The sequence below is a fragment of the Heterodontus francisci genome, chromosome 1 (assembly GCF_036365525.1).
Source record: "Heterodontus francisci isolate sHetFra1 chromosome 1, sHetFra1.hap1, whole genome shotgun sequence".
Taxonomy (NCBI): Eukaryota; Metazoa; Chordata; class Chondrichthyes; order Heterodontiformes; family Heterodontidae; genus Heterodontus; species Heterodontus francisci.
In genome coordinates this window covers 3,303,057-3,330,782 of record NC_090371.1, presented here as the reverse complement: position 1 = coordinate 3,330,782, position 27,726 = coordinate 3,303,057, and the positions used below count along the sequence as shown (strand labels likewise).

The following is a 27,726-nucleotide window of genomic DNA, read 5'->3' as shown; positions in this document are numbered from 1 at the left end:
TAGATCAGCCTGATCTCACTGAATGGTGGAGCAGGCTCAAAGGGCTGAATGGCCTACTCCTGCTCCTTGTTCTTGTATGTTCTAGTGTGTGTTCTGTGTCACTGCAGAAAGGTGAAAGGTCAGCCTGGAATCCCACTCTGTCAGTGCAAGTGTGGCATGTGTAATTCTCAGCAGCTCTATGTTTGTGTCTGCTCTTTCCCCAGTGCTCTGTCCAGGCTGCTATACACTGACCGTCAGCTACCAGTAGCTTGCTATTGATGTGTTGACGATCCCTGGTTTAGAAGAATGAGAGGTGATCTCATTGAAACATATCACATTCTTCAGCAGCTTGTCAGGTTAGAGACTGTGAGGGTGTTTCGCCTGGCTGGGGAGTCGGTAACGGGGTGGGGGGGGGGGGTGGTGGGGGTCACGGAATAAGGGATCAGCCATTTGGAAGTATCGAAAATGGATGCATGATGTTGTGGGTGGATTGATGATGTGCTGGCCGTATTATCAGATTGTGCTGTAGTGGGTTACTTTCAGAGATATCATAGATTGATGCAAACTTACAGTCTAGGAGGAGGTCATTCTGTCCATTGTGTCTATTGAAGCTCTCCAAACTCATCCCACTTTCCATCTGGCACTCCATAACCCAACGTTTGAGATGAGGAGAAATTTCTTCACTCAGACATTTTCGTTTTTTTCAAAAATGCACATTGAATACTAGCCTTTAAGCTGGAGGACTAGAATACAAGGGGTAGCAGTCATGCCTCAGCTATACAAAGCCCTGGTTAGACCACACTTGGAGTTACTGTGAGCAGTTCTGGGCATCACACCTTAGGAAGGACACGTTGCCCTTGGAGGAAGTGCAGTGTAGATTTACCAGAATGATAACTGGACTCCAGGGGTTAAATTATGAGGACAGATTACACAAATTAGGGAGGTATTCCCTGGAATTTAGAAGATTAAGGGGTGATTTGATTAACTTTTCAAGATATTAAGGGAAACAGATGGGGGTAGATGGAGAAAAACTATTTCCAGTGGTTAGGGAGTCTAGGACTAGGCGGCAGAGTTTAAAGTTAGATCAGGAGTGAAATTAGGAAATACTTCTTCACATAAAGGGTGGTCAAAGTTTGGAACTTTGGGAGAGGGGAGAGGAGGGGGAGCTGTGGGGGGAGAGGAGGGGGAGCTGTGAGGGGAGACGAGCGAGAGCTGTTGGACTGGTCTGTGGGGGGACAACAGCTGTAACTGAGGCTGAAAACACTGATGCTGCCACATGGCCTCAATTGAACGAGATGAAAGAGGTTTCTTTCCCTCTGTTCCCATGTCCCTCCCTCCCCTGAGTGCACCCCCCGCCGAGTTCCCTGAACCCCGTCCCCCACTCCCCTGGGCTCCCTGAACCCCCCCCCCCCCCTTAACCCCCTCGCCCCGAGTACCCTGAACCCCCCTCCCCCGAGTACCCTGAACCCCCCCTCCCCTCCCCAAGCTCCCTGAACCCCCTCTCCCTCCCACGAGCTTCTTAAACCCCCTCCCCCCACAAGTTCCCTCAAACCCCCCTCCCACCCTGAGCCACATACTGGTGCTGGTGAGCCGAAGATTGTTACCATGGAAGTCAGTGATTGTTTGGTCAGGAGTTAAACAGAAACACATGGAGTTGTGCCCAGACAGGTTGTGCCACACTGTACCAGTATCTGTTTTGCTTAAAATAAACATAGCAATTGCCCGAAGGCTCAGAAAATATTATACATTACCTAGACTCCTGCTTTACAGGTTGAAATACTTGCTGCAAGTTTATCCAGTGAGCAGCTGGAAGGTTCTGAGTTATTAATATACATTCCTATATCAAAGACGTTGTGCTCTACCTTCGATGGAATGGCTCACTGCAGACTAGTGTGGAGTGTACCGGTCTTGACGTCCTGGCTGGCACTGGATCATGAGTCCAGGCCTCCGGTAATCTTTGAAATGTCTCTCCTTGATGTAATATTTTAATCCGGTAGGTCAGATTTTACAAACTAAAATATTAACTGATTTAAGACCACTTCATATTTAGCGATGTCACATGAATTAAGAAATTAAAATATATTCACGATGACTAAGAATGTTAAAAAGACAAGCCTAAAGGCATTGTATCTCAATGCGCGGAGTATTAAACAGGAAATTAGAGATGCATGCGATAAGGATGCAACTGTAATTATGGGTGAGTTTAATCTACATACAGATTGGGTAAACCAAATTAGCAATAATACTGTAGGAGTAATTCCTGGAGTGCGCAAGTGATGGTTTTTTTGGACCAATATGTTGAAGAACCAACTGGAGAACAGGCCATCCTATACTGGGTATTGTGTAATGAGAAAGGATTAGTTAATAATCTTGTTGTGCGGGGTCCCTTGGGGAAGAGTGACCATAACATGATAAAATTCTTCATTAAGGTGGAGAGTGAGAGAGTTGATTCCGAGACTAGGGTCCTGAATCTAAATAAAGGAAGCTATGAATGCGTGAGGCACAAGTTGGCTACGATAGACTGGGGAACGTTACTTGAAGGGTTGACAGTGGATAAGCAATGGCTAGCATTTCAAGAGCGTATGGATGAAATACAACAATTGTTCATTCCTGTCTGGCGCAATAATAAAACAGGAAGGGTGGCCCAACCGTGGCTTACTAAAGAAATTAGGGATAGTATTAGATCCAAGGAGGAGAAATATAAAATGGCCAGAACACGCAGCAAACCTGAGGATTGGGAGCAGTTTAGAATTCAGCAAAGGAGGACAAAGGGATTGATTAAGGAGGGGAAAAGAGAGTATGAGAGCAAACTTGGAGAACATAAAAACTGACTGTAAAAGCTTCTATAGGTATGTGAAGAGAAAAAGATTGTGAAGACAAATGTGGGTCCCTTACAGTCAGAAACAGGGGAATTTATAATGGGGAACAAAGAAATGGCAGAACAATTAAATACATATTTTGGTTCTGTCTTCACAAAGGAGGACACAAATTACCTCCTAGAAATGTTGGGGAACATAGGGTCTAATGAGATGAAATCAGTATTAGTGGAGAAATGGTGTTAGCGAAATTGATGGGATTGAAGGCCGATAAATCCCCAGGGCCTGATAATCTACATCCCTGAGTACTTAAGGAAGTGGCCCTAGAAATAGTGGATGCATTGTTAGCCATTTTTCAAAATTCTATAGACTCTGGAACAGTTCCAACAGATTGGAGGATAGCTAATGTAACCCCACTATTTAAAAAAGGAGGTAGAGAGAAAACAGAGAATTATAGACTGGTTAGCCTGACATCAGTAGTGGGGAAAATGCTAGAGTCCATTATAAAAGATGTAATAGCAGAGCACTTGGAAAACAATGACAGGATCAGACAAAGTCAACATGGATTTATGAAAGGGAAATCATGCTTGACTAATCTACTGGAATTATTTGAGGATGTAAGTAATAGAATAGATAAGGGAGAACCAGTGGATGTGGTGTATTTGGACTTTCAGAAGAGATTAGCGTGCAAAATTAGCATGCCGAAGGGCGGCACAGTGGTTAGCACCGCAGCCTCACAGCTTCAGCAACCCAGGTTCAGTTCTGGGTATTGCTTGTGCGGAGTTTGCAAGTTCTCCCTGTGACCGCATGGATTTCCGCCGGGTGCTCCGGTTTCCTCCCACAGCCAAAGACTTGCAGGTTGATAGGTAAATTGGCCATTGTAAATTGCCACTAGTGTATTTAGTTTTTAGAGGTACAGCACTGAAACAGGCCCTTCGGCCCACCGAGTCTGTGCCGACCATCAACCACCCATTTATACTAATCCTGCACTAATTCCATATTCCTACCACATCCCCATCTGTCCCTATATTTCCCTACCAGCTACCTATACTAGGGGCAATTTATAATGGCCAATTTACCTACCAACCTGCAAGTCTTTTTTTGGCTGTGGGAGGAAACCGGAGCACCCGGAGAAAACCCACGCAGACACAGGGAGAACTTGCAAACTCCACACAGGCAGTACCCAGAATTGAACCCAGGTCGCTGGAGCTGTGAGGTTGCGGTGCTAACCACTGCGCCACTGTGCCGCCCCGGTGGTAAGAGAATTGAGGGAAGGTGGGGATGTGGTAGGGAATATGGGATTAATGTAGGATTAGTATAAATGGGTGGTTGATGGTCAGCACAGACTCGGTGGGCCAAAGGGCCTGTTTCAGTGCTGTAACTCTCTATGACTCTAAAATTAAAGCACATGGGATTGGGGGTAAGGTACTGACATGGATAGAGAACTGGTTGGCAGACAGGAAACAAAGAGTAGGAATAAACAAGTCTTTTTCCAAGGAGCAGGCAGTGACTAGTGGGGTACCACAGGGACCCCAGCTATTCACAATATAGATTACTGATATAGATGATGGAATTAAATATAATATATCTAAGTTTGCAGATGACACAAAGTTGAGTGGGAGTGTGAGCTGTGAGGAGGATGCAGAGAAGCTCCAGTGTGATTTGGACAGGTTGAGTGAGTGGGCAAATACATGGCAGATACAGAATAATGTGGATAAATGTGAGGTTATCCACTTTGGTTGTAAAAACAGAAAGGCAGATTATCTGAACGGCAACAGATTGGGAAAGGGGTCAGTGCAGCGAGACTTGGGTGTCCTTGTGCCATGGTAAGCCATTTAGGACTGAGATGAGGAGGGATTTCTTCACCCAGAGAGTGGTGAACCTGTGGAATTCTCGACCACAGAAAACAATTGAGGACAAATCATTAAATATATTCAAGCGGCACAGTGGCGCAGTGGTTAGCACCGTAGCCTCACAGCTCCAGCGACCCGGGTTCAATTCCGGGTACTGCCTGTGTGGAGTTTGCAAGTTCTCCCTGTGTCTGCGTGGGTTTCCTCCGGGTGCTCCGGTTTCCTCCCACATGCCAAAAGACTTGCAGGTTGATAGGTAAATTGGCCATTGGAAATTGCCCCTAGTATAGGTAGGTGGTAGGGAAATATATAGGGATAGGTGGGGATGTGATAGGAATATGGGATTAGTGTAGGATTAGTGTAAACGGGTGGTTGATGGTCGGCACAGACTCGGTGGGCCGAAGGGCCTGTTTCAGTGCTGTATCTCTAAACTAAACTAAACTAAGAGTTAGATATAGTTCTTAGGGCTAAAGGGATCAAAGGATATGGGGAGAAAGCAGGAACAGGGTACTGAGTTTGGATGATCAGTCATGATTGTATTGAATGGCGGTGCAGGCTCGAAGGGCCGAATGGCCTACTCCTGCTCCTATTTTTCTATGTTTCTATATATCAACTATTAAGTACTAATGCCCAGCTTTGCATATAAAAATGCCTCTTAATTTCATTAATTATCCATAAACTCGGAGGCCACATTAAACTAAAAGCAGCAATTTATCAGACCTGACAATTAATTAAATATATTCCAAATTCAGAGCATAATTTGTTGTCTTTTCCCTGTAAAACTCTTAATTTACCTTAAAGACTCCTTTACTTTACATTCTTTATTCAGTATGTTTTGAGGTAGGCACAAGAAGTCTTGCCAACCCCTAACGGGATGCAGTCAATTCAATTGTAAACTGTGCAATTAAAGAAAAGGGTCAAGTTCCTATTAATGCAGATTGAAGCTGTTAAACTGCTTTTGTTGCCAAGAATACAAAGTACGAAGGAAAACCAAGAGATAAACCAAAACACAAAAAGGTTAAGTTTGTGTCCATGAAAAATAAAACTCATTAAAAACATCTTGAACATCTTGTTAGATAACAGTGCAGCAACTAATTACATTGTAAATATTTCATGAAGATTAAAACGGCAAAGACCTTCAACACCCCAGGAAAGGACAAGAAAGGGCTAACCGGAAAATTATGAGCCTGGGGCTGAGTTCTGCTACAATGTACACATGAACTGTTTATTGATTAGTACACAGTAAGTTGAAATACCAATTAGAGGTAGGAAGTACATTTCAAAAGATCTGCGGTTTCCAGTGTTTCACTAACACAACTGTAACGCAAAACTGTTAGAGTGTGTCGGGCCCGGCCCGGCCCGGCCCGGCCCAAGCTCGAACTCGGTTGGGTCCCGTCGGGTTCGGATTGGGTGGCGATACTCTAATCTATAAACCATTTTACTGCATCTTTAAATGAAACAACAAACTGTGCAAATTATCAGGAGGCAAATTTTCTAAATAGAAAACTTGGCAAAGAAACTTTCAGACCCTGCTGAAACTGCCCCTCCCCCAGCACCCCTTCTCCCTGCCCCCCCCACCCCCAACATCCCCTCTTCCTCCCCATCCTAACACCCCTTCCCCCTACCCCACACAAAGCCCTGAACCAACACACATATAACCTGTGACCCCTAACTTCCCTCCCACACACAAAATGTCCCAAGACTCCTGAACCCACAGACCCCCACCCCAACTTCCACAAGATTCCCCCCTCACCCCCAGCCCTCACCACACAGCCCCCTCCACCTCAATCAGCAGTGGCCCAGTCTGTAGTGGGGTTGGCCGTATGGTGCTGGAATCCTTCTGTGCAACAGTCGACGTCTCATTACCAGATTGTTAGTCTCATGGGCCCCAGGACGTGTAGTCTGGGCCACTGAACGGAATCTCCCGACGTGCCGTCTCACCAAATCCTCGCCATACCACTCAAAGGCAGCTGCAACACAAGGAACATGCGTCAGCACACGCCAGGAGAGCACACGCCTGCCTGCATCATAACAGGGACACACCACTCCCTACACAAAGCAACAGCCTAGAATTAACAGAACTGTGTTTAAAGGAACATAGAAAATTTCTGACACAGGAGGCCATTCAGCCCATTGTGTCGATGCTGGCAACAAGTAGCTATCCAGCCTAATCACACCATCCAGCTCTTTGTCCATAGCTCTGTAGGTTACGGCACCTCAAGTGCATATCCAGGTGTCTTTTAAATGTGATGAGGGTCTCTGCCTCAACCACCTTTTCAGGCATTGAGTTCCAGATCCCACCATCTACTGGTGAAAATATTTTTCAACTCCCCTCTAATCCTTCCACCAATTACTTGAAATCTATGCCCCCTGATTATTGACCTCTCTGCTGAGGGAAATAGATCCTTCCTATCCACTCTACCTAGGCCCATCATCATTTAATACACCTCAATTAAATCTCACCTCACCCTCTGTTCTGAGGAAAGAGACGAGTTCTGTGAGGATGCAACAAGCAGGGTGGATAAAGGGAACCAGTAGATGTAGTGCATTTGGATTTACAAAAGGCATTCGATAAGGTGCCACATAAAAGGTTACTACACAAGAGCTAATGATGTTGAGTGTAATAGTTAGCCAATTCTCTATCCTTACCAATATACCAGGAAACAGAGAGTCAGGATTAAAGGGGCACGTTCAAGTTTGCAAACTGTAACTAGTGGAGTTCCCCAGAGATCAGTGCTGGAGTTTTAACTATTTACAATCTGTATCAATGACTCGGATGAAGGGACAGAATGTATTGTAGCCAAATTTCCTGACAACACACTTGTGCGGCGTGAAAGTGACTTGCTTCCACTCGGCACTTCTGGCTGAAGATTGTTGCAAATGCTTCAGCCTTATCTTTCTCACTGATGTGCTGGGCTCCCCCATCATTGAGGATGGGGATATTTGTGGAGCCACCTCCTCCAGTTAGTTGTTTAATTGTCCACCACCATTCATGACTGTATGTGGCAGGACTGCAGAACTTAGATCTGATTCGTTGGTTGTGGGATAGCTTACCGTATCGATCGCATGCTGGTTCTGCTGTTTGGCCATGCAAGTAGTCCTGGGTTGTACCTTCACCAGGTTGACACCTCTTTTTGAGGTATGCCTGGTGCTGCTCCTGGCATGCCCTCCTGCACTCTTCATTGAACCAGGGTTGGTCTCGCAGCTTGATGGCAATGGTAGAGTGGGGGATTTACCGGGCCATGTGGTTACAGATTGCAGTTATAGAGTCACAGAGTTATACAGCACAGAAATAGACCCTTCGGTCCATCGTCTCCATGCCGGCCATCATGCGCCTGGCTGTTCTAACAATTGGCCCATAGCCTTGTATGCTATGGCGTTTCAAGTGCTCATCTAAATACTTCTTAAATGTTGTGAGGGTTCCTGCCTTTACCACCTCTTCAGGCAGTGTGTTCCAGATTCCAACCACCCTCTGGGTGAAAATTCTTTTCCTCAAATCCCCTCTAAACCTCCTGCCCCTTACCTTAAATCCATGCCCCCTGGTTATTGATCCCTCCGCTAAGGGAAAAAGTTTCTTCCTATCCACTCTATCTATGCCCCTCATAATTTTGTATCCCTCAATCACGTCCCCCCTCAGCCTTCTCTGTTCTAAGGTAAACAACCCTAGTCTATCCAGTCTCTCTTCATAACTGAAATGCTCCAGCCCACGCAATATCCTGGTGAATCTCCTCTGCACCGTCTCCAGTGCAATCACATCCTTCCTATAGTGTGGTGACCAGAACTGTACACAGTACTCCAGCTGTGGCCTAACTAACGTTTTATACAGCTCCATCATAACCTCCCTGCTCTTACATTCTATGCCTTGGCTAATAAAGGCAAGTATCCCATATGCCTTCCTAACCACCTTATCTACCTGTGCTGCTGCCTTCAGTGACCTATGGACAAGTACACCAAGGTCCCTCTGACCTTCTGTAATTCCTAGGGTCCTACCATCCATTGTATATTCCCTTGCCTTGTTAGTCCTCCCAAAATGCATCACTTCACACTTCTCAGGATTAAATTCCATTTGCTACAGCTCTGCCCATCTGACCAGCCCATCTATATCGTCCTGCATTGAAAAGGTGCCACATAAAAGGCTAATATGCAAGATAAGGGCTCATGGAGTTGGTGGTGATATATTAGCACGGATAGAGGAATGGGTAATGGACAGGAAGAAAAGAGTAGGGATAAATGGGGCATTTTCAAGTTGGGAGGCTGTGACTAAAGGCCTGCTCAGGTCAGGAAAAAGAGAGAACCCGACCCGAACCCGATCAATCCACAGTGGACCCAGCCCGAGTCCCTCCAATTTCGTCCCAAGCCCAACCCGACCCAAGCCCAACCCGACCCCATCCCTTCGTCCCAGACTCCCAGCTCAGGTGTTTTTTTATTTTTCATCCTTACCGACAGAGCACTTATCATGTGTGTCCGGCCAGACTTGACCCAAGCACGACCTGGACTCAGCCCGACCTGACCCGAACCCGAAAGCCGGACCCAGAAGAGGGGCCTGACCCGACCCGAACGCGGCACATATTGTCGGGTCCCATCGGGTTCGGGTCAGGTAGCTGGCCTTTAGCAGTGACTAGTGGAGTGCCACAAGGATCAGTGCTGGGCCCTCAGCTATTTACAATCTATATTCATGACGAAAAGACAGAGTAACTTGGAGAGAACACACCTCACATACTGTGTACAGTTTTGGTCTCCTTATCTAAGGAAGGATATACTTGCCATAGAGGGAGTGCAATGGAGGTTCACCAGACTGATTCCTGGGATGGCAGGATTGTCTTATGAAGAGACATTGAGGAAACTGAGCCTGTATTCTCCAGAGTTCAAGAATGAGAGGTGATCTCATTGAAACTTGTAAAATTCTTACAGGACTCGACAGGGTAGATGTGGACAGGATATTTCCTCTGACTGGTGAGTCTATAACAAGGGGACACAGTCTGAGAATAAGGGGCAGGCCCTTTAAGAGTGAGATGAGGAGAAATTTCTTCATTCAGAGGGTGGTGAATCTGTGGACTTCTCTACCCCAGAGGGCTGTGGAAGCTCAATCATTCAGCATGTTCAGAGATCAAGAGATTTCTGGATACTAATGACATTGAGGAATGTGGGGATAGCACAGGAAAGTGGTGTTGAGGCAGATGATCAGCCATGATCTAGCTGAATGACGGGGCAGGCTAGACGGGCTGGATGGCCTACTGCTGTTGCTATGTTTCTATGTTCCTAACCTATCCAAGTTTGTTGAAGATACAACGTTAGGTGGGAATGTAAGCTGTGAGGAGCACACAGAGGCGCTGCAAAGAGATATAGACAGATTTAGTGAGTAGGCAACAAGATGGCAAATGAAGGATATGTCGGGAAGTGTGGAATTATTCATTTTGGTCGTAAGAACAGAAAAGCCTTTTTTTTAAAATTTGTTTGTGGAATGTGAGTTTGCTGACTAGGCCAGCATTTATTTATTGCCCATCCCAAATTGCCCTTGAACTGAGTGGCTTGCTCAGCTATTTCAGAGGGCCTGTAAGAGTTAACCACATTGCTGTGGGTCTGGAGTCACATGTAGGCCAGACCAGGTAAGGACAGCAGATTTCCTTCCTTAAAGGACATTAATGAACTAGATGGGTTTTTACAACAATTGACAATGGTTTCATGGCCATCATTAGACTAGCTTTCAATTCCAGATTTATTAATTGAATTCAAATTCCACCATTTGCCGTGGTGGGATTCGAACCCATGTCCCCAAATCATTAGCCTGGGCTCTAGATTACTAGTCCACCTTTTTACAAAGGTGTGAAATTTCTAAATGTTGATGTTCAGAGAGACTTGCTGGCACTCGTACAAGGTACACAGAAAGTTAGCATGCAGGTACACAAGCAATTAGGAAGGCAAATGGCATGTTGGTCTTTATTGCAAGGGGATTGGAGCACAGGAATAAGTATTGTGACAACTGTACAGGGTTTTGGTGAGACCACACCTGGAATACTGTGTGCAGTTTTGGTCTCCACATTTAAGAAAGGATATACTTGCACTGGAGGCAGTGCAGTGAAGATTCACTAGATTGGTCCCTGGGATGATGGACAGGTACTTGAATGAGCAAAGCATAGAGGGATATGGAATTAATGCAGGCAGGTGTGATTAGTATAGATAGGCATTATGGTCGGCATGGACACTGTGGGCCGAAGGGCCTGTTTCTATGCTGTACGACTCTATGAGGGGGTTGTCCTATGATGAGAAGCTGAGTAAACTGGGCCTGTATTCTCTGGAGTTTAGAAGAATGAGAGGCGAATTAATTGAGTCATACAAGATTCTGAAGGGGCTGGATAGGGTAGACACAGAGATTATTTCCCCTGGTTGGGGAATCTCAAATATGGGGACACAGTCTCAGGATAAAGGGAAAAGGGATAAGGGGCCGATCATTTAGGACTGAGATGAGGAGAAATGTCTTCACTTAAAGGGTTGTTACCCCAGAGGGTTGTGGGTGCTCCGTCGTTGAATGTATTTAAGGCTCGGATAGACAGACTTTTGATCTCTTAGGGAATTAAGGGATATGAGGGGTGGGTGGGAAAGTGAAGTTGAAGCAGATGATCAGCCATGATTGTATTAAATGGTGGAGCAGGCTCGAGGGGCCAAATGGCCTATTCCTGCTCCTGTTCTTATGTGTCCTAATTTTGTGTAATAACCTCTTGTGTGGCACCTTATCGAATACTATTTGAAAATCCAAATACACTACATCCACTGGTTTCTCCCATATCCATCTTACTTGGGGAGGTGGTGGCGTAGTGGTATTGTCACTAGACTAGTAACCCAGAGCACAGGCTAATGCTCTGGAGACATGTGTTCGAATCCCACCACAGCAGATGGTGAAATTTGAATTCAATTAATAAATCTGGTATTGAAAAGCTAGTCTAATGGTGACCATGAAACCATTGTTGATTGTTATAAAAACCCAATTGGTTCACTAATGTCCTTTAGGGAAGGAAATCTGCCGTCCTTACCTGGTCTGGCCTACATGTGACTCCACACCCACAGCAATGTGGTTGACTCTTAACTGCCCCCTGAAATGGCCGAGCAAGACACTCAGTTCAAGGGCAATTAAGGATGGGCAATAAATGCTGGCCTGGCCAGCGATGCCCACATCCCATGAACAAATTTTTTAAAAACTAGTTACATCCTCAAAAACCTTAACAGATTTGTCATTCACGATTTCTCCTTCATAAATCCGTGTTGACTTTGCTTACTCAGGTAATCATTTTCTAAGTGCCCTGTATTCACATCCCTCATAATAGATTCTAACCTTTTTCCTACTACTAATGTTAGGCTAACTGGCGTATTGTTCCCCGTTTTCTCTCTTCCTCCTTTCTTAAATAGTCAGATTAAGTTTGCTACTTTCCGATCCTTGGGAATTCTGGAAGATCAAAACCAATGTATCCTCTTTTAAAACTCTAGGATGCAGGTCATCAGGACCAGGGGATTTGTCACCACTTAGTCCCTTGCTTCTCCATTATTTCCAGAATGTCCTTTGTGGCTTTTTTCATGAAGACAGTATTTGTTTAATGTCTCTGCCAGTTCCTTATTTCCCATTATAATTCCACCTGTCTCTGCCTCTAATGGACCCACATTTACTTTCACTAATCATTTCCTATTTACCAACCTGTAAAAATGTTTACAATCTGTTTTTATGTCTCCTGCTAGGCTACTCTCATATTCTCTTTTCTTAGCAATTTCTTGGTCCTCCTGTTCTGAAATTTAAAATCCTCCCAATCCTCAGACTTACTACTCTTTCTGGCAACATTATAAGCCTTTTACTTTGATCTAATACTTTCTTTAACTCCTCTAGATTAGATTAGATTAGATTAGAGATACAGCACTGAAACAGGCCCTTCGGCCCACCGAGTCTGTGCCGACCATCAACCACCCATTTATACTAATCCTACACTAATCCCATATTCCTACCAAACATCCCCACCTGTCCCTATATTTCCCTCCCACCTACCTATACTAGTGACAATTTATAATGGCCAATTTACCTATCAACCTGCAAGTCTTTTGGCTTGTGGGAGGAAACCGGAGCACCCGGAGAAAACCCACGCAGACACAGGGAGAACTTGCAAACTCCACACAGGCAGTACCCGGAATCGAACCCGGGTCCCTGGAGCTGTGAGGCTGCGGTGCTAACCACTGCGCCACTGTGCCGCCCTCTAGTTAACACTAACACCCTGAATTTGGTGTCATTCACAAATTTTGAAATTGTAGTTTTGATTCCCGATTCCAAACAATTTATGTAACTGGTGAACAGCAGTGTTGCCAGCAATGAACCCTGTGGAACACAATTTCACACCTTTTTGCAGTCTGAGTAATGACCTTTAACCCTCACTCTCTGTTTAGCCAGCTTGCTATCCATTCTGCTCCTTGTTACCGACTCTTTGCCATACCTCATCAAAAAGACTTTTCGAAAATCCAAATATATTTATATAAAATATTACTGCAGCTACCAGTGAGAGGCCAGCCGTGTGAGCAGAGCGAGATGGCAGGTCCCCTGTTCCCACAAGCTCAGTGTTCACTACACTGTCACACTCCTTCCTTCATTGAGAAATATTGTACACTGCTAGTGCACAGCTGGAGCCTCAGTGATTGTGCACAATAAACGTCAGCTGGGTAAATCTACAATGTACCGTTCAAGGTTGTGTTGCTGTTAAAGCTGGTGTATCCAGGACAGTGGTTACCCCATCTAGATTCAGTGCAGTCACGGATGAAGTCTGTTTCAACAGCATTGCTGTTACGAGATTCTGAACTCCCTCGCTGGGAGAATGGAGCAGCGACCCCACGCATACTCACTGGAAGACCCCTCGCCATAACCCCCACTGGTACCGAGGCTGTGAATAGAACTTAGGATGTTAGTGGTAACATGTGAACACCACCCCTCCCCATTTATTCCCCCCCCCACCTCAAGTTCACCCCTTCCATCCCTTCACCCCCTCCACCCCCATTTGTACCTCTCCCATTCACCTCCTCCACCCCCAATCATATGAACATACAAATTAGGAGGCCGCCGCCACTCGGCCCCTCCAGCCTGCTGCAACTTCAATAAAATCATGGCTGATCTGATTGTAACCTCAACTCCACATTCCCACTGATAATCTTTCACCTCCCCTCCTTGCTCATCAAAAATCTATCCACCTCTGCCTTAAAAATATTCAAATATTCTGCTTCCACTGTCTTTTGAGGAAGAGAATTCTAAAGACTCACCACCCTCAGAGCTCTGCAATCTCTCACCATTTAGATAATATGCTTCTTTTTTTATTCTTCCTGCCAAAATGGATAATTTCCCACATTATACTCCATTTGCCAGGTCTTTGCCCACTCACTTAACCTATCTATATCCCTTTGTAGCCTCCTTATGTCCTCTTCACAACTTACTTTCCTACCTATCTTTGTGTCATCAGAAAATTTAGCAAACATACCTTCAGTCCCTCCTACCAAGTCATTGATATAAATTGTAAAAGGTTCAGGCCCCAGCACAGATCCCTGTGGCACACCACTCGTTACATCATACTAACCAGACAATGACCCATTGATGCCTACTCTCTGTTTCCTGTTAGCTAGCCAATTTTCTATCCGCGCCAATATGTTACCCCCTACACCATGAGCTTTTATTTTCTGCAAAATCTTTGATCTTCTGGAAATCCAAGTACAGTACATCCACCAGTTTCCCTTTATCTACAGCACATGTTACTTCTTCAAAGAACTCCAATAAATTGGTTAAACATGATTTCCCTTTCACAAAACCATGTTGACTGCCTGATTACCTCAATTTTTTTCTAAATGCCCTGCTAGAACGTCTTTAATAATAGATTCTAACATTTTCCCTATGAAAGATGTTAAGCTAACTGGCCTGTAGTTTCCTGCTTTCTATCTCCCTCCCTTTTTGAATAAAGGAGTTACATTCACTATTTTCCAATCTAACAGAACCTTCCCCCTAATCTAGCGAATTTTGGAAAATTAAAACCAATGCATCAACTATCTCACTAGCCACTTCTTTTAAGACCCAAGGATGAAGTCCATCAGGACTCGGGGACTTGTCAGCCCACAGCTCCAACAATTTGTTCAGTACCACTTCCCTGGTGATTGTAATTTTCTTGAGTTCCTCCCTCCCTTCCATTTCCTGATTTACAGCTGTTTCTGGGATGTTACTTGAAGACCGATGCAAAATACCTGTTCAGTTCATCTGTCATCTCCTTATTTTCCATTATTAATTGCCCAGACTCACTTTCAATAGGACCAACGCTCAATTTGTTGACACTTTTTAAAAATATCTGTAGAAACTTTTACTATCTGTTTTTAAATTTCCAGCTAGGTTTCTCTCGTTCACTAACTTTTCATCCTCATCAATCCTTTAGTCATTCTTTGCTTTTTAAAAAAAAAAATATATATTCTGTTCAATCTTCTGACCTGCCACCCATTCTTGCATAATTATATGTTTTTTCTTTAAGTTTGATATTATCTAGTTAACCACGGATGGTGGGTCCTCTCCTCGGAATTTTTCTTTCTCGATGGAATGTATCTATTCTGTCTATTCTGAAATATCCCCTTTAATGTCTGCCACTGCATCTCTATTGACCTATCCCTTAACCTACTTTGCCAGTTCACTTTAGCTAGCTCTGCTTTCATGCCCTCACAATTGCCCTTATTTAAGTTTAAAATACTAGTCTTGGACCCACTCCACTCTCTCTCAAACTGAATGTAAAATTCAATCATATTATGATCACTGCTGCCTCGGGGCATTGTCACTATGAGGTCATTAATTACTCCTATCTCGTTGCACCAATACCAGATCTAGTATCGCCTGCTTTCTGGTTGGCCCCAGAACGTGCTGGTCGAAGAAACTATCCAGAAAAAATTCTATGAACTATTCATCTAGGCTACCTTTGCCAATCTGATTTTTCCAGTCTAAATGTAGATTAAAATCCCCCATGATTATCACTGTACTTTTCTGACAAGCACCCATTATTTCTTCCTTTATACCCCGTCCTACCTTCTGGTTACTGTTAGGTGGCCTGCACACCACTCCCACAAGTGACTTCTTGCCTTTATCATTGCTCATCTCGACCCAAACCGCTTCTACCATCCTGGTCTCCTGAAGTTAGGTCATCGCTCCCTAGTGCGCTAATACCATCATTAATTAACAGAGCCACCCCTCCACCTTTTCCTAGCTTCCTGTCCTTCCGAAATTTCATGTACCCTTCAATATTCAGGTCCCAATCTATGTCGTTCTGCAGCCATGTCTCTGTAATGGTTATCAGATCATATTTATTTATTTCTATTTGCGCGATCAGTTAATCTGTTTTATTTCGAATGCTAGTTCCTTTAGTTTCGTTCTTCTATTATATTTGTAACATCGAGCCTTGACTCCTGATTTGCACTTAGATTTATAATCAATGTCCCTTCCTGTCACAGTCTGCTCATCATTTCCCATATTAATACCTTTCTCTCTTGCCTTGTCCCTACTTTGATTTATCACATCTTCCCAAATTTCTATTCTCTGGCCCTTCACTACCCCTCCCCATTCACCCTCTCCCCCCTTCCCCCCTCTATGCCTTGCTCCCCTCCAGCTGATGTGATTCTGGAAGGGCTCTGATACCTTGTACTCCCCTATGTGACAATGCCACGCCCCACGCGTCTGCAATGTGTTCAAGCAGCATGATGGTGATGCTGCGGTGCACGACTTTGTTCCAGTGAATTCCATCTGCCGCTCGGTGCTGTAGCTGGAATCGGAATCCGTAGTGCAAGTCCAACACATCAAACCCATGAGCATCAGCCAACACTGCACTGTAGAAATTGGCTTCAATCACATCGCAACGTAGAGTTGCATCCAGATACTGCAACTGCATCAGAAAGACAGCACAGGTATGACAGATGGACAGATATACATCACTGGGAGCTCAATCCACACACACGCACACTCACGCAGACAGAGACAGCACTTACCTTCCAGGAGAGCAGCGGACCTGCAGGAGGAATACGGAGCGGGGAGCAGTTAAATAAAGCCCGAGGATCGCGACCTACTGCACTTACCTTCCAGGAGAGCAGTGGATAGGAGTGGACCTGGGAAGAACACGGAGCAGGAAGCCGTTAAATAAAGCCAGAGGATCGTGGACTACAGCACTTACCTTCCGGGAGAGCAGCAGACCTACGTGAAGAACACGGAGCGAGGAGCGGATAAATAGAGCCCGAGGATTGTGGCCCAACGCACCTACCTTCCAGGAGAGCAGCGGAGAGGAGCAAACCTGTGGGGAGAACATGGAGCGAGAAGCGTATAAATGGAGCCTGAGGATCACGCTCTAGAGCACTTACCTTCCGGGAGAGCAGTGGACTTGCAGGAAGAACACGGAGCGAAGAGCGGATAAATAGAGCCCGAGGATTATGGCCCAACGCACCTACCTTCCGGGAGAGCAGTGGAGGGGAGTCCAGGAGCGCCGGAGTTTGAAAAAAAAAGCAAACAGTGACAATCACAGGAAAGCTGCAAGGTGATTGGTTGCTGAGTAACTGCTGGAAGGGAGCATCAGTAAATAGCTGGGTTAGTACATTACTGTTAGGGTGCGTGTGTAAATAGCTGGGTTGTAGTGGTCAACAACTGGCAGACTAAAAACGAGTAAAATAGTAAGTATTAATAATAAGCAACAAGTGAGTAGCTGGTATTATATTTTTTACAGTAAGATTTTTTTAACTAGTGAACTGTATTGATTTTTAGTAGGATTTATCTGTACTGGTATTGGTAAAGCTTTTTTTTAGCAGTACCAAAGGGTCAACTAATGCATAAAGGAATGGCAGGGTTGCTTCAACCTTGAGAGTGCACCTCCTCTGCTATGTGGGAGATCCAGGATGCTTCCCAGATCCTGGATAACCATTTGTGCAGGAAGTGTTGTCAATTGCAGCAACTTGAGCTCCAGGTTTTGGAACTTGAGCGGCAGCTGGCGACACCGCGGTGCATTCATGAGGATGAGAGCTATGTGGATAGCTTGTTTATAGATGAGGTCACCCCACATCTTAAGAGCATGCAGGCGGAGAGGTGTTCACACTGCAGTCTATATTATTGCATTGTGTACTGATGGGTGTTTACTCTGCAGTCTACACTATTACACTGTGTACTGATGGTGTTTACACTGCAGTCTACACAATTACACTGTGTACTGATGGGGGTTTGCTCTGCAGTCTACACTATTACACTGAGTACTGATGGTGTTTACACTGCAGTCTACACTATTACACTGTGTACTGATGGTGTTTACACTGCAGTCTACACTATTACACTGTGTACTGATGGTGTTTACTCTGCAGTCTACACGATTACACTGAGTACTGATGGTGTTTACTCTGCAGTCTACACAATTACACTGTTGTTTGATGGTGTTTACACTGCAGTCTACACAATTACACTGTGTACTGATGGGGGTTTGCTCTGCAGTCTACACTATTACACTGAGTACTGATGGTGTTTACACTGCAGTCTACACTATTACACTGTGTACTGATGGTGTTTACACTGCAGTCTACACTATTACACTGTGTACTGATGGAGTTTACACTGCAGTCTACTCTATTACACTGTGTACTGATGGGCGTTTACTCTGCAGTCTACACAATTACACTGTGTACTGATGGTGTTGACACTGCAGTCTACACTATTACACTGTGTACTGATGGAGTTTACACTGCAGTCTACTCTATTACACTGTGTACTGATGGAGTTTACACTGCAGTCTACTCTATTACACTGTGTACTGATGGGTGTTTACTCTGCAGTCTACACAATTACACTGTTGTTTGATGGTGTTTACACTGCAGTCTACACTATTACACTGTGTACTGATGGGTGTTTACTCTGCAGTCTACACTATTACACTGTGTACTGATGGAGTTTACACTGCAGTCTACTCTATTACACTGTGTACTGATGGGTGTTTACACTGCAGTCTACACTATTACACTGTGTACTGATGGTGTTTACACTGCAGTCTACACTATTACACTGTGTACTGATGGTGTTTACTCTGCAGTCTACACAATTACACTGTGTACTGATGGGTGTTTACACTGCAGTCTACACTATTACACTGTGTACTGATGGTGTTTACTCTGCAGTCTACACTATTACACTGTGTACTGATGGAGTTTACACTGCAGTCTACACTATTACACTGTGTACTGATGGAGTTTACACTGCAGTCTACACTATTACACTGTGTACTGATGGTGTTTACACTGCAGTCTACACTATTACACTGTGTACTGATGGTGTTTACACTGCAGTCTACACTATTACACTGTGTACTGATGGTGTTTACACTGCAGTCTACACTATTACACTGTGTACTGATGGTGTTTACACTGCAGTCTACACTATTAGACTGTGTACTGATGGTGTTTACACTGCAGTCTACACTATTACACTGTGTACTGATGGAGTTTACACTGCAGTCTACACTATTACACTGTGTACTGATGGTGTTTACACTGCAGTCTACACAATTACACTGTGTACTGATGGTGTTGACACTGCAGTCTATATTATTACACTGTGTATTGATGGGTGTTTACACTGCAGTCTACTCTATTACACTGTGTACTGATGGTGTTTACACTGCAGTCTACACAATTACACTGTGTATTGATGGGTGTTTACTCTGCAGTCTACACTATTACACTGTGTACTGATGGTGTTTACACTGCAGTCTACACTATTACACTGTGTACTGATGGTGTTCACACTGCAGTCTATATTATTGCATTGTGTCCTGATGGGTGTTTACTCTGCAGTCTACACTATTACACTGTGTACTGATGGGTGTTTACTCTGCAGTCTACACTATTACACTGTGTACTGATGGGTGTTTACTCTGCAGTCTACACTATTACACTGTGTACTGATGGAGTTTACTCTGCAGTCTACACAATTACACTGTGTACTGATGGTGTTTACTCTGCAGTCTACACAATTACACTGTGTACTGATGGTGTTTACACTGCAGTCTACACTATTACACTGTGCACTGATGGTGTTTACTCTGCAGTCTACACTATTACACTGTGTACTGATGGAGTTTACACTGCAGTCTACACTATTACACTGTGTACTGATGGTGTTTACACTGCAGTCTACACAATTACACTGTGTACTGATGGTGTTTACTCTGCAGTCTACACTATTACACTGTGTACTGATGGTGTTTACACTGCAGTCTACACTATACACTGTGTACTGATGGTGTTTAACATTGCAGTCTACACTATTACACTGTGTACTGATGGGTGTTTACACTGCAGTCTACACTATTACACTGTGTACTGATGGTGTTTACACTGCAGTCTACACTATTACATTGTGTACTGATGGGTGTTTACACTGCAGTCTACACGATTACACTGTGTACTGATGGAGTTTACACTGCAGTCGACACTATTACACTGTGCACTGATGGGTGTTTACTCTGCAGTCTACACTATTACACTGTGTACTGATGGCGTTTACTCTGCAGTCTACACTATTACACTGTGTACTGACGGAGTTTACACTGCAGTCTACACTATTACACTGTGTACTGATGGGTGTTTACACTGCAGTCTACACTATTACACTGTGTACTGATGGGTGTTCACACTGCAGTCTACACTATTACACTGTGTACTGATGGTGTTGACACTGCAGTCTACACTATTACACTGTGTACTGATGGGTGTTTACACTGCAGTCTACACTATTACACTGTGTACTGATGGAGTTTACACTGCAGTCTACTCTATTACACTGTGTACTGATGGGCGTTTACTCTGCAGTCTACACAATTACACTGTGTACTGATGGTGTTGACACTGCAGTCTACACTATTACACTGTGTACTGATGGAGTTTACACTGCAGTCTACTCTATTACACTGTGTACTGATGGAGTTTACACTGCAGTCTACTCTATTACACTGTGTACTGATGGGTGTTTACTCTGCAGTCTACACAATTACACTGTTGTTTGATGGTGTTTACACTGCAGTCTACACTATTACACTGTGTACTGATGGGTGTTTACTCTGCAGTCTACACTATTACACTGTGTACTGATGGAGTTTACACTGCAGTCTACTCTATTACACTGTGTACTGATGGGTGTTTACACTGCAGTCTACACTATTACACTGTGTACTGATGGTGTTTACACTGCAGTCTACACTATTACACTGTGTACTGATGGTGTTTACTCTGCAGTCTACACAATTACACTGTGTACTGATGGGTGTTTACACTGCAGTCTACACTATTACACTGTGTACTGATGGTGTTTACTCTGCAGTCTACACTATTACACTGTGTACTGATGGAGTTTACACTGCAGTCTACACTATTACACTGTGTACTGATGGAGTTTACACTGCAGTCTACACTATTACACTGTGTACTGATGGTGTTTACACTGCAGTCTACACTATTACACTGAGTACTGATGGTGTTTACTCTGCAGTCTACACTATTACACTGTGTACTGATGGTGTTTACACTGCAGTCTACACTATTACACTGTGTACTGATGGTGTTTACACTGCAGTCTACACTATTAGACTGTGTACTGATGGTGTTTACACTGCAGTCTACACTATTACACTGTGTACTGATGGAGTTTACACTGCAGTCTACACTATTACACTGTGTACTGATGGTGTTTACACTGCAGTCTACACAATTACACTGTGTACTGATGGTGTTGACACTGCAGTCTATATTATTACACTGTGTATTGATGGGTGTTTACACTGCAGTCTACTCTATTACACTGTGTACTGATGGTGTTTACACTGCAGTCTACACAATTACACTGTGTATTGATGGGTGTTTACTCTGCAGTCTACACTATTACACTGTGTACTGATGGTGTTTACACTGCAGTCTACACTATTACACTGTGTACTGATGGTGTTCACACTGCAGTCTATATTATTGCATTGTGTCCTGATGGGTGTTTACTCTGCAGTCTACACTATTACACTGTGTACTGATGGGTGTTTACTCTGCAGTCTACACTATTACACTGTGTACTGATGGGTGTTTACTCTGCAGTCTACACTATTACACTGTGTACTGATGGAGTTTACTCTGCAGTCTACACTATTACACTGTGTACTGATGGTGTTTACTCTGCAGTCTACACAATTACACTGTGTACTGATGGTGTTTACACTGCAGTCTACACTATTACACTGTGCACTGATGGTGTTTACTCTGCAGTCTACACTATTACACTGTGTACTGATGGAGTTTACACTGCAGTCTACACTATTACACTGTGTACTGATGGTGTTTACTCTGCAGTCTACACAATTACACTGTGTACTGATGGTGTTTACTCTGCAGTCTACACTATTACACTGTGTACTGATGGTGTTTACACTGCAGTCTACACTATTACACTGTGTACTGATGGTGTTTAACATTGCAGTCTACACTATTACACTGTGTACTGATGGGTGTTTACACTGCAGTCTACACTATTACACTGTGTACTGATGGTGTTTACACTGCAGTCTACACTATTACATTGTGTACTGATGGGTGTTTACACTGCAGTCTACACGATTACACTGTGTACTGATGGAGTTTACACTGCAGTCGACACTATTACACTGTGCACTGATGGGTGTTTACTCTGCAGTCTACACTATTACACTGTGTACTGATGGCGTTTACTCTGCAGTCTACACTATTACACTGTGTACTGACGGAGTTTACACTGCAGTCTACACTATTACACTGTGTACTGATGGGTGTTTACACTGCAGTCTACACTATTACACTGTGTACTGATGGGTGTTCACACTGCAGTCTACACTATTACACTGTGTACTGATGGTGTTGCCACTGCAGTCTACACTATTACACTGTGTACTGATGGGTGTTTACACTGCAGTCTACACTATTACACTGTGTACTGATGGTGTTTACACTGCAGTCTACACTATTACACTGTGTACTGATGGAGTTTACACTGCAGTCTGCACTATTGCACTGTGTACTGATGGTGTTTACACTGCAGTCTACATTATTACACTGTGTACTGATGGTGTTTACACTGCAGTCTACACTATTACACTGTGTACTGATGGTGTTTACACTGCAGTCTACACTATTACACTGTGTACTGATGGGAGTTTACATTGCAGTCTACACTATTACACTGTGTACTGATGGTGTTTACACTGCAGTCTACACTATTACACTGTGTACTGATGGGTGTTTACTCTGCAGTCTACACTATTACACTGTGTACTGATGGAGTTTACACTGCAGTCTACTCTATTACACTGTGTACTGATGGGTGTTTACTCTGCAGTCTACACTATTACACTGTGTACTGATGGGTGTTTACTCTGCAGTCTACATTATTACACTGTGTACTGATGGGTGTTTACTCTGCAGTCTACTCTATTACACTGTGTACTGATGGGTGTTTACTCTGCAGTCTACACTATTACACTGTGTACTGATGGGTGTTTACTCTGCAGTCTACACTATTACACTGTGTACTGATGGAGTTTACATTGCAGTCTACTCTATTACACTGTGTACTGATGGGTGTTTGCACTGCAGTCTACACTATTACACTGTGTACTGATGGAGTTTACACTGCAGTCTACTCTATTACACTGTGTACTGATGGGTGTTTACTCTGCAGTCTACACTATTACACTGTGTACTGATGGGTGTTTACTCTGCAGTCTACACTATTACACTGTGTACTGATGGGTGTTTACTCTGCAGTCTACACTATTACACTGTGTACTGATGGAGTTTACACTGCAGTCTACACTATTACACAGTGTACTGATGGGTGTTTACTCTGCAGTCTACACTATTACACTGTGTACTGATGGAGTTTACACTGCAGTCTACACTATTACACAGTGTACTGATGGGTGTTTACTCTGCAGTCTACACTATTACACTGTGTACTGATGGGTGTTTACTCTGCAGTCTACTCTATTACACTGTGTACTGATGGGTGTTTACTCTGCAGTCTACACTATTACACTGTGTACTGATGGGTGTTTACATTGCAGTCTACACTATTACACTGTGTACTGATGGTGTTTACACTGCAGTCTACACTATTACACTGTGTACTGATGGAGTTTACACTGCAGTCTACTCTATTACACTGTGTACTGATGGTGTTCACACTGCAGTCTACACTATTACACTGTGTACTGATGGGTGTTTACTCTGCAGTCTACACTATTACACTGTGTACTGATGGAGTTTACATTGCAGTCTACACCATTACACTGTGTACTGATGGAGTTTACATTGCAGTCTACTCTATTACACTGTGTACTGATGGGTGTTTACACTGCAGTCTACTCTATTACACTGTGTACTGATGGAGTTTACACTGCAGTCTACTCTATTACACTGTGTACTGATGGAGTTTACACTGCAGTCTACTCTATTACACTGTGTAATGATGGGTGTTTACACTGCAGTCTACTCTATTACACTGTGTACTGATGGAGTTTACACTGCAGTCTACACTATTACACTGTGTACTGATGGGTGTTTACACTGCAGTCTACTCTATTACACTGTGCACTGATGGGTGTTTACTCTGCAGTCTACACTATTACACTGTGTACTGATGGAGTTTACACTGCAGTCTACTCTATTACACTGTGTACTGATGGAGTTTACACTGCAGTCTACTCTATTACACTGTGTACTGATGGGTGTTTACTCTGCAGTCTACACTATTACACTGTGTACTGATGGGTGTTTACTCTGCAGTCTACACTATTACACTGTGTACTGATGGAGTTTACACTGCAGTCTACTCTATTACACTGTGTCCTGATGGGTGTTTACACTGCAGTCTACACTATTACACTGTGTACTGATGGGTGTTTACTCTGCAGTCTACACTATTACACTGTGTACTGATGGAGTTTACACTGCAGTCTACACTTTTACACTGTGTACTGATGGGGGTTTACACTGCAGTCCACACTATTACACTGTGTACTGATGGTGTTTACTCTGCAGTCTACACTATTACACTGTGTACTGATGGAGTTTACATTGCAGTCTACACTATTACACTGTGTACTGATGGAGTTTACACTGCAGTCTACTCTATTACACTGTGTACTGATGGAGTTTACACTGCAGTCTACTCTATTACACTGTGTACTGATGGAGTTTACACTGCAGTCTACTCTATTACACTGTGTACTGATGGGTGTTTACACTGCAGTCTACTCTATTACACTGTGTACTGATGGAGTTTACACTGCAGTCTGCACTATTACACTGTGTACTGATGGGTGTTTACACTGCAGTCTACTCTATTACACTGTGCACTGATGGGTGTTTACTCTGCAGTCTACACTATTACACTGTGTACTGATGGAGTTTACACTGCAGTCTACTCTATTACACTGTGTACTGATGGTGTTTACACTGCAGTCTACACTGTTACACTGTGTACTGATGGAGTTTACACTGCAGTCTACTCTATTGCACTGTGTACTGATGGGTGTTTACACTGCAGTCTACACTATTACACTGTGTACTGATGGTGTTTACTCTGCAGTCTACTCTATTACACTGTGTACTGATGGGTGTTTACACTGCAGTCTACACTATTACACTGTGTACTGATGGGTGTTTACTCTGCAGTCTACACTATTACACTGTGTACTGATGGAGTTTACACTGCAGTCTACTCTATTACACTGTGTACTGATGGGTGTTTACACTGCAGTCTACACTATTACACTGTGTACTGATGGGTGTTTACTCTGCAGTCTACACTATTACACTGTGTACTGATGGAGTTTACACTGCAGTCTACACTATTACACTGTGTACTGATGGGGGTTTACACTGCAGTCTACACTATTACACTGTATACTGATGGTGTTTACTCTGCAGTCTACACTATTACACTGTGTACTGATTGGGGTTTGCACTGCAGTCTACACTATTACACTGTGTACTGATGGTGTTTACTCTGCAGTCTACACTATTACACTGTGTACTGATGGTGTTTACACTGCAGTCTGCACTATTACACTGTGTACTGATGGTGTTTACACTGCAGTCTACACTATTACACTGTGTACTGATGGTGTTTACACTGCAGTCTACACTATTACACTGTGTCCTGATGGTGTTTACACTGCAGTCTACACTATTACACTGTGGTTTGATGGAGTTTACACTGCAGTCTACACTATCACACTTTGGTTTGATGGAGTTTACACTGCAGTCTACACTATTACACTGTGTACTGATGGGTGTTTACACTGCAGTCTACTCTATTACACTGTGCACTGATGGGTGTTTACACTGCAGTCTACACTATTACACTGTGTACTGATGGGTGTTTACTCTGCAGTCTACACTATTACACTGTGTACTGATGGTGTTTACACTGCAGTCTACACTATTACACTGTGTACTGATGGTGTTTACACTGCAGTCTACACTATTACACTGTGTACTGATGGGTGTTTACACTGCAGTCTACTCTATTACACTGTGTACTGATGGGTGTTTACACTGCAGTCTACACGATTACACTGTGTACTGATGGTGTTTACACTGCAGTCTACACTATTACACTGTGTACTGATGGGTGTTTACACTGCAGTCTACTCTATTACACTGCACTGATGGAGTTTACACTGCAGTCTACTCTATTACACTGTGTACTGATGGGTGTTTACACTGCAGTCTACACTATTACACTGTGTACTGATGGGTGTTTACTCTGCAGTCTACACTATTACACTGTGTACTGACGGAGTTTACACTGCAGTCTACACTATTACACTGTGTACTGATGGGTGTTTACACTGCAGTCTACACTATTACACTGTGTACTGATGGGTGTTCACACTGCAGTCTACACTATTGCACTGTGTACTGATGGGTGTTTACACTGCAGTCTACACTATTACACTGTGTACTGATGGGTGTTTACACTGCAGTCTACACTATTACACTGTGTACTGATGGGGGTTTACACTGCAGTCTACACTATTACACTGTGTACTGATGGTGTTTACTCTGCAGTCTACACTATTACACTGTGTACTGATGGTGTTTACACTGCAGTCTACACTATTACACTGTGTACTGATGGTGTTTACTCTGCAGTCGACACTATTACACTGTGTACTGATGGTGTTTACACTGCAGTCTACACTATTACACTGTGTCCTGATGGTGTTTACACTGCAGTCTGCACTATTACACTGTTTACTGATGGGGGTTTACACTGCAGTCTACACTATTACACTGTGTACTGATGGAGTTTACTCTGCAGTCGACACTATTACACTGTGTACTGATGGTGTTTACACTGCAGTCTACACTATTACACTGTGGTTTGATGGAGTTTACACTGCAGTCTACACTATCACACTTTGGTTTGATGGAGTTTACACTGCAGTCTACACTATTACACTGTGGTTTGATGGTGTTTACTCTGCAGTCTACACTATTACACTGTGTACTGATGGTGTTTACACTGCAGTCTGCACTATTGCACTGTGTACTGATGGTTGTTTACTCTGCAGTCTACACTATTACACTGTGGTTTGATGGTGTTTACTCTGCAGTCTACACGATTACACTGTGTACTGATGGTGTTTACACTGCAGTCTGCACTATTGCACTGTGTACTGATGGAGTTTACACTGCAGTCTACACTATTACACTGTGTACTGATGGTGTTTACACTGCAGTCTGCACTATTACACTGTGTACTAATGGAGTTTACACTGCAGTCTACACTATTACACTGTGTGCTGATGGTGTTTACACTGCAGTCTACACTATTACACTGTGTACTGATGGTGTTTACACTGCAGTCTGCACTATTACACTGTGTACTGATGGGGGTTTACACTGCAGTCTACACTATTACACTGTGTACTGATGGTGTTCACACTGCAGTCTACACTATTACACTGTGTACTGATGGAGTTTACACTGCAGTCAGCACTATT

At 43.7% G+C, this 27,726-nt stretch overlaps 1 protein-coding gene across 2 annotated transcripts in view; it reads right to left on the bottom strand.

Annotated features, from left to right (window-relative positions):
* Positions 1 to 6,413: 6,413 nt before the first annotated feature.
* The window catches only part of LOC137373320 (PC-esterase domain-containing protein 1A-like), a 48,430-nt gene continuing 27,117 nt past the window's right edge, over positions 6,414 to 27,726 (bottom strand). The window contains exons 5-7 of one of the 2 annotated variants that reach the window (XM_068038176.1): positions 16,317 to 16,560; positions 13,351 to 13,551; positions 6,414 to 6,615 (exon numbers count right to left, since the gene is read on the bottom strand). In XM_068038176.1, the coding sequence (XP_067894277.1) occupies positions 6,434 to 6,615; positions 13,351 to 13,551; positions 16,317 to 16,560 (627 nt within the window). In that variant the 3' untranslated portion in view covers positions 6,414 to 6,433. The remainder of the gene's footprint in view (positions 6,616 to 13,350; positions 13,552 to 16,316; positions 16,561 to 27,726) is intronic. The other variant, XM_068038239.1, reaches the window with a different exon arrangement.